Genomic DNA, 13,370 nt, shown 5'->3' on the forward strand with positions numbered 1-13,370 from the left:
TGCATTGACGTGGCGCTTCTCATAGTGCACTGTGACCGGCGCCACAGTGCACTATGTCAAATTGTTAAATGACATTTTTTTTTTTTAAATGTCTTAAAGGGCCCGTTTTTTTTTTTTTTTTAACTTTTTTTTTTTTTTTTAACTTTTTTTTTTCACACCTGGGGGAGGGGGGGCGGTGCCCGGGCGCCCCCTATGGGCGGGCCGCCACTGGTCTTGGCACTAATCATAATCATTTTCAACTGCAGACTAACTGCACTTACAGCCAAAGGGTCAGATTGGATATTCTTTATTACTTACCCGTAAATAGTCTCCGGATTCTATTTGGTACAGCATGAAGGACACCATCTGCCCACTGGTGATTGATCCGCTCTGGATTAACTTGTGCCCATACACCAACATCGCCACTTGAGTACCTAAGTTAACGGTCTAGATGAAGATGAGGGGAAGGGGAGAGACCAAGCATGTAGGAAAATGAGCGAGAAAGATGTAGAGAAATAAGGTGAGAGAAGGAAGAGAGATTGCAGAAAATGATTGTTAATATTTTTCTTATTATTTAACTGCTTAAGCACCTCCTCCTGCACGTATACGTCAGCAGAATGGCACGGCTGGGCACAAGTACGTACCTGTACGTTGCTCTTTAACTGCCCAGCCGGTCCTGAGCTCTGTGACCATGGCCGCGGGACCAGCGGACCTGATCGCCGCTGGTTTCCTGCGATCGGCTCACAGAGCTGAAGAACGAGGAGAGGTCTGTGTAAACAAACCTCTCCCCGTGCTTCCTACTGTGGCTGTCACCGATCGTCTATTCCCTTTTACAAGGAAAGACGATCAGTGACGTCACATGCCAGGCCACGCCCCCCTACAATAAAAAAAAAACACATAACGTCACACATAACCCCTCCTCGCCCCCTAGTGGTTAACTCCTTCACTGCCGGTGTCATTTACACAGGAATCACTGCATTTAAATAGCACTGATTGCTGTATAAATGACAATGGTCCAAAAAATGTCCGATGTGTCTGCCATAATGTCGCTGTCACAATAAAAATCTTTGATCGCCGCCACTACTAGTAAAAAAAAAATTGCCATAAAACTATCCCCTATTTTTTAAACACTAAAACTTTTGCGCAAACCAATCAATAATCGCTAATTGCGATTTTTTTTTTTTTTACCAAAAATATGTAGAAGAATACGTATCGGCCTAAACTGAGGGAAAAAAAAATTTTTTTTATATATTTTTGGGGGATATTTATTATAGCAAAAAGTAAAAAATATTAAATTTATTTCAAAATTGTCGCTCTATTTTTGTTTATAGCACAAAAAATAAAAACCGCAGAGGTAATCAAATACCACCAAAAGAAAGCTTTATTTGTGGGAAAAAAAGGATGCCAATTTTGTTTGGTGGCCATGTCGCACGACCGCGCAATTGTCAGTTAAATTGACGCAGTGCCGAATTGCAAAAAGGGGTTTGGTCCTTTGGCTGCAAATTGGTCCGGGGCTTAAGTGGATAAAGGAGTTGTAAACCCTCAAAGCTTTTCACCTTAATGAATTCTACACATTAAGGTGAAATACCTTCTGTGCTGCAGCCCCCCAGACCCAGAGCCCCATCCCCCCCAACCGCGCTTTTTCTTTTTTTTAACATAAAGTTTATTTAGATTTCACAACAAACGTAAAAAAGCAGTGGTACAATCTCGGCGACCATACACAGAACATCCATATCAAACATAATCCAAGCAGGAGTTACATAACATATTGTTATCTAAGCATACTGAAGGAAAAGCAAATGATTGTGCCATCATGTAATGACCGATAAATCGTTCAGTGGACATAAATTAATTTTTGTTTGTCTTTTTTACATATACCTAGTGCTAACAGTTCGGACGGGAAACACATTAACCTTTCAATTTATTGTTCGTTCATCAGAAAATTTCCAAACTTGTCCTCAAGTTTCGGCTCAAAAATGTCCCAATGATTATCGATTTTGTGCCCATTAACTGGCTGAAAAACAAACAAATTGGCCAAAATAGATTTTTCGTATAGTGTATGGTCAGCATTAGAGTAGAATCAGGAGTGTACAGGCGAAGGGGAGGGCTGCACTATATACCTGGGGGGAGGGGGAGGAAAGAAAGAAAATTTCACTTCTACTAGCGAATTGTGTATTCATACATATCATAGGCCATCGATAATGCCGCATTCTGAACCCTACATCAGAGGCAGCCATTGGCTCCCGCTGCTGTCAATCAAATCCAGTGACACGGAGCGGGGGGCGAGTCCTGCTGTCTGTGTCAATGGACGCAGCAGCAGGACTTGGGAGCACGTCCTCACGAGTGCCCCCATGGAATGCAGGACTCCGTGGGGGCACCCAATGAAAAGGAGGGGCCAGGAGTGCTGCCGGGAGACCCCAGAAAAGCAGGATAGGGGATGCTCTGTGCAAAACCCTTGCACAGAGCAGGTATGTATGACATGTTTGTTATTTAAAAAACAAAACAAAAACAAAAATAAATAACCTTTACAATCACTTTAAGAGGAACTGCACACTCCCTAGCAAAAATCTTTTGGGGGGCATGCAGGGCTGGTGCTACCACCAGGTAAACTAGGTAGCTGCAGCATTGCCCCCTAGGCCACAAAAATGACCCAAAACATCCATCAGTAGTGCAACAACTAGGCTAATGTCTACGCTACATCACTGCAAGTAAATCCCACGGGCTTCCTGTAATGCAGATCAAGCAAGAGGCAGCTCTGATGAGGGAGAAGCCTGCACACAAGCTCCTGAACTGTGCAGTGAAGATCCTCCAAAGATGGAGGCGAGGGAGAAAAGAGCAAACAGATGTTTTGCCCAGGAAATACAAGGAGCTGTTGAAAGTGCCTGTGCCCCTTGCAAAAATAGCCATTGTAATGCCACCCATGTTTCTGTCCTTTTTAACAGGGTGAAGGTACCCGGACACCAGGTAAGTGTCAACTTGCTATCACCATGTTTAAAGAACAAGAATATTGGTGGCATTACAATGGCTGTACAATGGGTTCACACTAGCCAAAACACTGAAAAGCAAGGTTATGTGGCTGCTGTCAGGTGTTCAGGAGGCGATCCTGTCACCCCCTGAATGCCGGCTTTTTTTTGTTTTTTTTCATTTTAGTTTGTAATGGTGTTAATGCACCACAACCACAAGCAACGTTTCAAATGTTGAAGTTTATTTCTTTTTGGGGTGCAAATAGCTGGCCTTGCCTAGGGCGAGAAATAGTCTAGCACCAGCCCTGGGGGGCATGCAAACTGTTCCTGTATGTAAATAAAAAAAATAGATACTTACTAGTACATGGAGTCCAGCCTTGCCCTACTTTCAGCTCAGTTCTTCTTTGCCCTTGTACACACGGTCAGAGAATCTGTCGGAATGAGTCTTATCGGACCGTGTCGTCAGATAATCCGACTGTGTGTGGTATGCATCGGACTAATTCTGTCCGAATCTCCGTCCGACCCAATTTTCCAACATGTTGGAAATATTTCCCGACCAACTGGGCCGGACGGACCTAATCCGATCATGCATAGAGCATTTTGATCGGACCAAGTGCCACGCATGCTCAGATCAAATTCCTACATCAAAGCTATTGGCTACTAGCCTGAACGTAGTCCCATCGTAACGAAATTACGTCATCACGTTCTGAAAGATCGGATTTTTCGCCAACTTGGCCCGACCGTGTGTATGCAACAGTTTCGGACACAATCCGTCAGACTAAATCCGACAGGCAAAATCCGACGGATTTGGTTGGCAAAATCTCCGACCGTGTGTACGTGGGCTTTGTCGCACGTCTCCTGAGTCTCCATCTTTAACTGCTATCCCTCACATGTGCAGACACACTGTGGGTCTGGGGCACCTGTACATGTGCAAAATGTTGCAAATCCACCACATCTCTCATGTCCCACTGACCTGCTGCCTTCTGCACATCCATGGAGGGTTGTCAGAATTATGTGCATGGGCAGACCCACAACATGTGGTGGATATACAGTAAGCAGCTATCGCCCTGGAAATGTCATCTTGGTATGGCTATAATACAGTATATCACAAAAATGAGTACACCCCTGACATTTTTGTAATTATTTTATTATATCTTTTCATGTGACAACACTGAAGAAATGACACTTTGCTACAATAAAGTAGTGAGTGTACAGCTTGTATAACAGTGTAAATTTGCTGTCCCCTCATACGTCTATTTCCCAAAGCAAATCTCTGGATATGATGCGGAGCACGTGCACTCAACTTCTTTGGTGGACGATGGCAAGGCCTGTTCTGAGTGGAATCTGTCATGTTAAACTTCTGTATGGTCTTGGCCACCATGCTGCAGCTCAGTTTCAGGTTCTTGGCAAACTTCTTATAGCCTATGACATCTTTATGAAGAGCAACAATTCTTTTTTTCAGATCCTCAGAGTTCTTTCCCATGAGGTGGCATGTTGAACTTCCAGTGACCAGTATGAGAAAGTGAGAGCGATAACACCAAATTTACACACACCTGCTCCCCATTCACACCTGAGATCTTGTAACACTAACGAGTCACATGACACTGGGGAGGGAAAATGTCTACAGTGGGAATCGAAAGTTTGGGCACCCCAGGTAAAAATGTGTATTAATGTGCATAACGAAGCCAAGGAAAGATGGAAAGATCTCCAAATGGCATCAAATTACAAGTTAGACATTCTTATAATATGTCAAAAAATGTCATATGTCATAATTTATGTCAGCTTCAGAATCCGATTTTGAAAGGGAATCTGAAGAAGAGAGCTCCCTGTTGCTCTCGTCGGCCGTGGAAAGAATTTGGTACGCCTCCTCGGCAGAAAAGACTCTTTTAGACATGGTTGGTTGGTGGTGATGAGACTGCACAGGTGTGTGCTAAGCCTGCACTGATGGGCACTGATAAGGTGGCACTGATGTGCACTGATTGATGGCACAGATGTGCACTTATGAGGCAGCACAGATGGGCACTGATCGCATAGATGTGTACGAATGAGGCAGCAGAGATGTGTACTGATGAAGCAGCACAGAGGTGGCACAGGTGGGCACAGATATGCTCTGAGGTGGCACAGATGGGCACTGATGAGGTGGTACAGATGGGCACTGATGAGGTGGCACAGATGAGCACTGATGAGTCAGCACAGATGTGCACTGATTTATTGCACAGATGTGTACTGATTGTACAGATGTGCACTGTTGAGGTAGCACAAATGGGCGCTGTTGAGGTGGCACAAATGGGCGCTGTTGAAGTGGCACAAATGGGCACTGTTGAGGCGGCACAAATGGGCACTGGTGAGGCAGCACAGATGTGCACTGATTTATTGCACAGATGTGCACTGATGAGGCGGCACAGATGGGCACTGCTGAGGTGGCAAAGATGGGCACTGATTTATTGCACAGATGTGCACTGATTTATTGCACAGATGTGCACTGATGAGGTGGCAGATGGGCACCGATTGGTACAGATGGGCACCGATTGCAGACAGGCACTGATTGCCACTGATGGCACTGGCGGTGCACAGATGAGCACTGGCGGGCACTGGTGGTGCAGATGGGCACTGACGGTGCACAGATGGTGCGCAGATGGTGCACTGATGGCACAGGTGGGCACAGATGGGCACTGGCTGTGTACAGATGGGCACTGGCGGTGCACAGATGGTGCACTGATGGCACAAGTGGGCACAGGTGGGCACAGATGGCACTAGATAGGTACTAGGCACTGTTTGGGCACACTTAAATTCAACTCACAGAATCTCTCTCCTCACACGCTGTCTCTGTGTGAGGAGACAGATTCGGCAATGAGAGATGATCTCATATGTTTACATTTGAGATCATCTCTCATTGGAGGCAGCAATCGCGCTGTAAACAGCCGCTATGATTGGCCGTTTACAGCGATCTGTGATTGGCTGTGTCCGGGGGACACGGCCAACACAGATTTTCCCCGATGCGTGCTCGCGGGAGCGCGCGGGGAGCCAGGAAAGGGGACGACGTCAATAGACGTCGTCCTGGCAATGTAGATCCGCGCTGTAGCCGTCATTTGGCTATATCGTGGATCTCAGGAGGTTAATGGCTGTGTGTTGAGTTATTTTGAGGGGACAGCAAATTTACACTGTTATACAAGCTGTACACTCACTACTTTTTCATTATAACAAAGTGTCATTTGTTCAGTGTAGTCACATAAAAATATAATAAAATATTTACAAAAATGTGAGGAGTGTACTCACTTTGATATACTGTAAGTAAGTTGTGCAAAAATGTGGTGGACCGTTCTTCAGAGGGTGTTGGACATTTGTTGAGGAAGAATTATATCGCCTATTCACTGCCCTGTTTTAATCCCTAAAAACTTGCACTACTACCCTGCAACCGCACGCATTGCGCACAGTTGTGGGCTGGTTGCGGTGCAGCCCCATTCAGGGGATGGGTGGTGTTCAGCGGGTGGTACTGCCTGGTGAGTGCAACAGGGGGAATCATTTTTGCTGGGCCACTATGTATGGTAGTAGAAAAAAACTAAAAAGATTGTACCCAGATTGTGTCCTTTAACCACTTGCTTACTGGGCACTTAAACCCCCCTCCTGCCCAGACCAATTTTCAGCTTTCAGCGCTGATGCACTTTGAATGACAATTGTGCGGTCATACAACACTGTACCCAAATTAAATTTTTATCTTTTTTTTCCCCACAAATAGAGCTTTCTTTTGGTGGTATTTAATTACAGCTGGGAGTTTTATTTTTTGCTAAACAAACAAAAAAAGATGCAAAATAAAAAAATAAAAAAAATCATGTTTAATAGTTTGTTATAAAATTTTGCAAATAGGTAATTTTTCTCCTTCATTGAAATGCGCTGATGAGGCGGCGTTGGTGGGCACTGATAGGCTGCACTGGTGGGCACTGATAGGCACAGTTAAGGCGGCACTAATAGGCCCCGATAAGGTGGCACCGATAGGCACAGATAAGGCAGTACTGATGGACACAGATAAGGTGGCACTGATGGGCAAAGATGGGCACAGATAAGATGGCACTGATGGGTGGCACGGATGGGCACTGATAGGTATCACTGATAGATGGGACTAATGGGCACTGATAGGTGGCTTTGATAGGTGGCACTGCTGGGCACTGATTAGCATCACTGATGGGCACTGGCAGATGACACTGATGGGCACGGATATGTGGCACTGAGGTGCAGCACTGTTGTCAAGGCAGATTTTGGGCACTGATATGTGGCACTGTTGGCACCGATGGGTGGCACTATGGGCACTGAGGGGTGGCACTATGGGCACTGATGGGTGGCACTTTTATCCAATCTTTAGGTGGCACTGGCAGGGGCAGGTGGGCACTAATGCGCTGGCCACAGCTCGCCGTGAGAGGGACTGAAGTCCCTCTCACGGCCGCTGGTGATCGGCTTTTACCGACGATTACCGACTCTGTTGTTATCACATGATCAGCTGTCATTGGCTGACAGCTGATCACGTGGTAAGGGGTCGGGATCTGCAATTTATATTAACAGGGACATCCTGACCATCTTTAAAATGAGTAGGTACAACTGGTTTATCTAACACCTGTACTGATTGTTTGTCGTAGAGGCTACTCAGAGCCAGGAGAAACAGAATGTGTGACATTAGTGGTGTGTCTATGGATTCAATATACAGTATGAAACCAATTCAGTAACCTATGAGGATCAGACATAAACATACCCTGATAGCAAGCAGGTATACAGCTCTGACCAGATCCCTCTGGCACTGCAGACGATGTGTCTTCTTTAGAGCTTCCTCATATCTCTCTGCCTCCTCCTCTTCTGCAGCAAAACTCTTTATTGTCTTTACAGATTCAATTATTTCTTTTGCCACATCGCTGGAGCTGGCGATGGAGTCCTGCACCTTCTTCACCAGGTCCTATAGGGTGACAATACAAACATAACTGCATTATAATAATGTTGGCTTTATCAAGTAAGCAACTTCTCAGAATAAAGCACCAGATCCCAGTTTTGGAACTTGAACACGGATATCTTATTGCATAGAAATGTTATTCTTCTGGTAGAGGATTCCAACTCAGGAGAGGCAAGTATGCAATAAAGTGTTCACAAAGTCCACACTACAAATATGCTGCTCTTCCTGGTGGCTAGCCTCATGGAACCAAGATGGACACTTCTAGCATCTTGAATCTCCAGTTAGGGCACTACAGGTATTCCCCGTACTGAACCATCAAAGAATACACCTGGGCCTTGCTGCCTTCTTTGGTTTGGGGAAACGACAATTAAGATACAAACAAAGGAAGAAGACACACCAGCCTAGTGCATTAGGGCCGGTTCACACTGCAGGCGATGCGAGGCGACTCCGACTTGCCTCGCCGCGACCTGCCGCGACCTCAGCGGCAACTTGCAGATGACTTCTGTATAGAAGTCAATGCAAGTCGCCCCGAGGTCGCCCAAAAGTAGTACAGGAACCTTTTTTCTGAGTCGGAGCGACTCGAGTCGCTCCTCTCAGAACGGTTCCATTGTACAGAACGGGGGCGACTTGCGAGAGCAAGGCAAGGCGGGTCGTGTTACCTCGCATCGCCCGCTGTATGAACCGGCTCTTACTGTATAACTCGTTTATTAAATATAAAAAGTCAAATGTACTCACAAAAGAAGAAAGACACGGGCTTGTCATGAACAAATGTCCCCAATGACATCTCATCGAGTCGGGCATATCTAAAGCCTTTTCGAGGGCCATGCCCTCTTTCTCAGAGCATGGCCCCCGGAAAAGCGTTAGCTGTACCCTACCGAATGAAACGTCATTGGGGGACATTTGTTCATGACAAGCCCGTGTCTTTCTTCTTTTGTGAGTACATCTGATTTTTAATATTTAACCACATCAATACCGGGCACTTAAACACCTTCCTGCCCAGACCAATTTTGAGCTTTCAGAGCTGTCGCAATTTGAATGACAATTGCGCGGTCATGCTACACTGTACCTAAATGAAATTTTTATCATTGTTCCCCCACGAATAGAGCTTTATTTTGGTGGTATTTGATCACCTCTACGTTTTTTATTTTTTGCTAAACAAATAAAAAAAGACCGAAAATTTTTTGTTTCAGTTTCAAAACATAAATAAGTACATTTTCTCCTTCGCTGATGGGCAATGGTGGGGCGGCACTGAGGAGCACTGATAAGAAGGCACTGATGAGGTGGCACCAATGAAGTGGCACTGATGAAGTGGCATTGATGGGCACTGATATGTGGCACTGATAGGCGGCATTGATGGGCACTGATGGGTGACACAGATGGACATTGATGGGTGGCACAAATTGGCACTGATAGCTGGCATGAATTGGCATGGATAGCTGGCAGGGATTGGCATGGATAGGCGGCACGAATGGGCATGGATAGGCGGCAAAGATGGGCATGGCTAGGTGGCACAGATGGGCATGGATGGGCACTGATAGGCAGCATGGATGGGCACTGATAGTTGGCACGGATGGGCACTGATAGGTGGCATGGATGGGCACTGATAGGCGGCATTGTATTGTACTGATGGATGCCAATCAGTGCCAAAGAATAATGCATGCCAGTGATGCCCATTGTGGGCACTGATTGGCATCCATTGTGGGCACTGACTGGAATCCCTGGTGGTCTAGGGTGGCATACCTGCTGCTGGGCATCCCTGGTGGTCTGGTGGCTTCCCTGGTGGTCCAGTGTGGGCATCCTCGGGGGGGGGGGGGGGGGGCTGCGCTGATAATCGATCAGCACAGACCCCCCTGTCAGAGGAGCAGCCGATCGGCTCTCCTCTACTCGCGTCTGACAGAGACGCGAGTGAGGAAAAGCCGATCACCGGCTCTTCCTATTTACACTGTGATCAGCCGTGATTGGACACGGCTGATCACATGGTAAAGATTTTCCTCAGAGACTCTTTACTAAGATCGTAGTTGCGGGGTGTCAGACTGACACCCCGCAACAACGATCGCCGTGATGCACGCCCCCCCAGGGGCGTGCAGCGGCTCAAAATCCTGAGGCCGGTCTATGACGTCCAGTCAGGATTTTGAAACCACTTTTCCGCCGTCATTTGACAATGGGTGGGCGGCAAGTGGTTAATAAATATAGTAATGCACTAGGCTGGTGTGCCTTCTTCCCTTGTTTGCATTATAGGTTAATATGCAAGCATGGGGCTAAGTGATTGTGAAGGGTTACAGGGAGGGTTGGTATGATGGTTATAGGGAGGGTTAGCGTTAGGGTTACAGGGACGGTTGGTATGAGTCTTAAAGCGGAGGTCCACCCTAAAATGGACCTCCGCTCATCGGAATCCCCCCCCCCTCCGGCGCCACAATTGGCACCTTTCAGGGGGGAGGGGGGTGCAGTTACCTGGATAATCCAGGTAACTGCACCCACTTCCGGGCTAGCTCTCTGCGGAACGGGGCGTACGTTACGCCCCCGTTCCGCAAGCGCCCACCCCCTTCAGCAAGTGCCCCGCTGCCTGCTGGGAAACACACAGCTCCCAGAGGCAGCGGGGACCGTCCGGATTGCGCCGCGCGGCTCGCGCATGCGCAGTAGGGAACCGGGAAATGAAGCCGAAAGGCTCCATTTCCTGATTCCCATACCCAAGATGGCGGCGGCAGGACCCGACAGACGACCTAGCGATCGGCTTCGGGTGCCGACATCGCGGGCGCGCTGGACAGGTAAGTGTCACTATTTAAAAGTCAGCAGCTGCAGTATTTGTAGCTGCTGGCTTTTAAAAAAAAAAAAAAAAAACGCGGAGTCCCGGTGGACTCCCGCTTTAAAGGGAGGATTAGAATGAGGGTTTGATGATGAGTTATAGTTAGGATAACAAGGAGGATAAGCATGGGGGTTAGTGTTAGGGTTACAGAAAGGTTAATATGAGGGTTACAGAGTGAGTTAGCGTTAGGATTACAAGGAGGGTAGGTATCAGGGTTGGTGTGAGGGTTACAGGGAAGGGTTAGTTTGAGGGTTTGTATGCATTTGTGGGTGAGGCAGAGGGTCTTGAACGTAATCCGATTCTTTACAGTTAGCCAATGTAGGCTCCTCAGGGAGGGGGAGATGGGCTCCCAGGTTTTTTTTCCTGTTATCAGTCTTGCTGCCAAGTTTTGGATGAGTTGTAAGCGCGCAAGTTGATATTGGGGTAGTCCTATGTAAAGGGAGTTTGCGTAGTCGAGTCAGGAATTAATGATTGTTCCAGCTACTGCTGCTTTGTCCTCAGTTGGAATGAAGGGCATGAGTCTACGTAGCAGGTGGAGGAGATGATGAGATCCGCTGACTACTGATCCAATTTGTGCATTCAGAGACATTTCTCAGTCAAAGATGACTCCGAGACTCTTGGCTTTGGCGCTTGGAGAGATGGTCTGTCCAAAGATGGTGGGAGGTGTCCATGGGGTCTTAGTTTTTGATTTGTTGAATTTGAGGGATCTAGTGGTGATCCAGTCTTCTATCAGAGTGAGGCATTTTTCTAGTTGCTGATGGTCTTTTTGTCCGGTGATGCGAAAGTAGAGTTGAATGTCATCAGCGTATGAGTGGAAGCAGAGGTCTGATATTCTGATGATTTTGAGTGGGCGGTTGTAGATGTTGAAGAGCACTGGTGACAGTGGTGAACCTTGAGGGACTCCACAATAGATTGCTCGGGTTTCAGAGGTGAAGGCTCCTAGTTTCACTATTTGAGAACGATTTCCTAAGCCCTTGTACACACGGTCGGACATTCTGCCAACCAAATCCGTTGGATTTTGTCCGACGGATTGTGTCCGTCGGATCTTGTCCGAAACTGTTGCATACACACGGTCGGACCAAGTTGTCGGAAAATCCGATTGTTCAGAACGTGATAACGTTATTTCGTTACGACGGGACTACGTTCAGGCTAGTAGCCAATAGCTTTGGTGTAGGAATTTAATCTGAGCATGTGTGGCACTTTGTCCGATCGGAATTCTCTACACATGATCGGAGTATGTCCGATCGGACCAGTTTGTCGGAAAATATTTCCAACAAGTTGGAAAATTGGGTCCGACGGATATTCCGACGGAATCAGTCTGATGCATACCACACACAGTCGGATTATCCGACAACACGGTCCGATAGGACACATTCCGACGGATTCTCCGACCGTGTGTACAAGGGCTAAGAAGGATGCAAACCATTGTAGTTCTGAATCTGAGACTCCAGCTACTTCTGTGAGGTGGATGAGTAGAGTATTGTGGTCCACTGTATCAAACGCTGCACTGAGGTACAACAGTACTAGGAGACATGATTCTCCGTCATCTGCTGCTTCAAGGGCGTTGTCCCATATTTTGAGAAGTACCCTTTCTGTGCCATGGCCTGGGCGGAAGCCTGATTGCAGAGGGTCCAAGAGTTTGTGTGTATCCAGGTGGTGTTGTAGCTGTTGTACTACCACTTTCTCCATAATCTTGGAGATGGTGTTGAGGCTTGTTATCGGTCTGCGGTAGTTAGGGTCTTCAAGGTCAAGGTTGGGTTCCTTTAGCAGGGGTTTGATGATGCCTTGCTTGAGGTCGGTCGGAACACTCCCTTCTTTGAACGACTGATTTATCAGGTGTGTTATGGTAGGAGCCAAGATTTCAGAACATTCTTTCAGGAGTTTAGTGGGAATGATGTCAATTGGTGATGTGCTTTCTCTGAGGCTTTTTCTCAGATGATGCTTTTTCGGATGATGTTTTTAGTGGTGTCGGTGGAGATTGGTGTCAGAGAAAAATTCGGTGCTTTTGTGATGTTTGTGTCGGAATCTTCTTTTTGCTTTGGTTTAATGAGGTTGGTTGTTTTTTTCTGGTGAATTGTCTTCCTGAGGTTGTCAATTTTGTTGATGAAAAAGTCTGATAACTCATTGCAGAACTCTTGAGTGTTGTTTGCGGTGGGCTCTAAGCAGGTAGGGTTCATTGATTGGGCGACTATTTTGAAAAGGTCCAGAGGGAGGTTTAAGGCAGATGAGATGGGATTGCATGAAGGGTTAGTGTTAGGATTACAGGGAAGGTTTGTTTTAGAATTACTGGAGGGATTTATGTTAAATAATGGGTTATTATTAGCATTACAGGGAGGATAAGGCTGGCCTCACAGCAAGAGTCCGGTGTGTCTTCATTCACTGTTTCAGGACTGATTTCAGTCTGAATTTGCACCTGAAACAGACCAAAAGACGCAGAGGGCTCCTGTGCAATTCGCAATGGAGCCGCTGCGGAGATATGTGAACCTGCTCCATAGAGTGCCGGTCACAATCTCCTGCTATAAGAATTGGATTCGGGGAAACTCATATCCAATTCACATAGGTGTAAACCCAGCCTTAATGTTAGGCTTACAGGGAGGGTTAGTGTTAGGCTTACAAGGAGAGTTAGTGTTAAGGTTACAGGGAGGGTCTGTGTTATAATTACTGGTGAAAGTTAGTGTTAGGGTTATAGGAA

At 46.7% G+C, this 13,370-nt stretch overlaps 1 protein-coding gene across 1 annotated transcript in view; it reads right to left on the reverse strand.

Moving 5' to 3' along the window:
• Positions 1-13,370, reverse strand: part of TAP2 (transporter 2, ATP binding cassette subfamily B member) — an 89,692-nt gene that overhangs the window by 31,613 nt on the left and 44,709 nt on the right. Inside the window, exons 6-7 of the mRNA XM_077484601.1 lie at positions 7,684-7,881; positions 298-426 (exon numbers count right to left, since the gene is read on the reverse strand). Coding sequence (XP_077340727.1) covers positions 298-426; positions 7,684-7,881 — 327 coding nt within the window. The remainder of the gene's footprint in view (positions 1-297; positions 427-7,683; positions 7,882-13,370) is intronic.

This window comes from Lithobates pipiens, unplaced genomic scaffold (assembly GCF_037356315.1).
Source record: "Lithobates pipiens isolate NorthernLeopardFrog02 unplaced genomic scaffold, aLitPip1_a1.2 Scaffold_1, whole genome shotgun sequence".
Taxonomy (NCBI): Eukaryota; Metazoa; Chordata; class Amphibia; order Anura; family Ranidae; genus Lithobates; species Lithobates pipiens.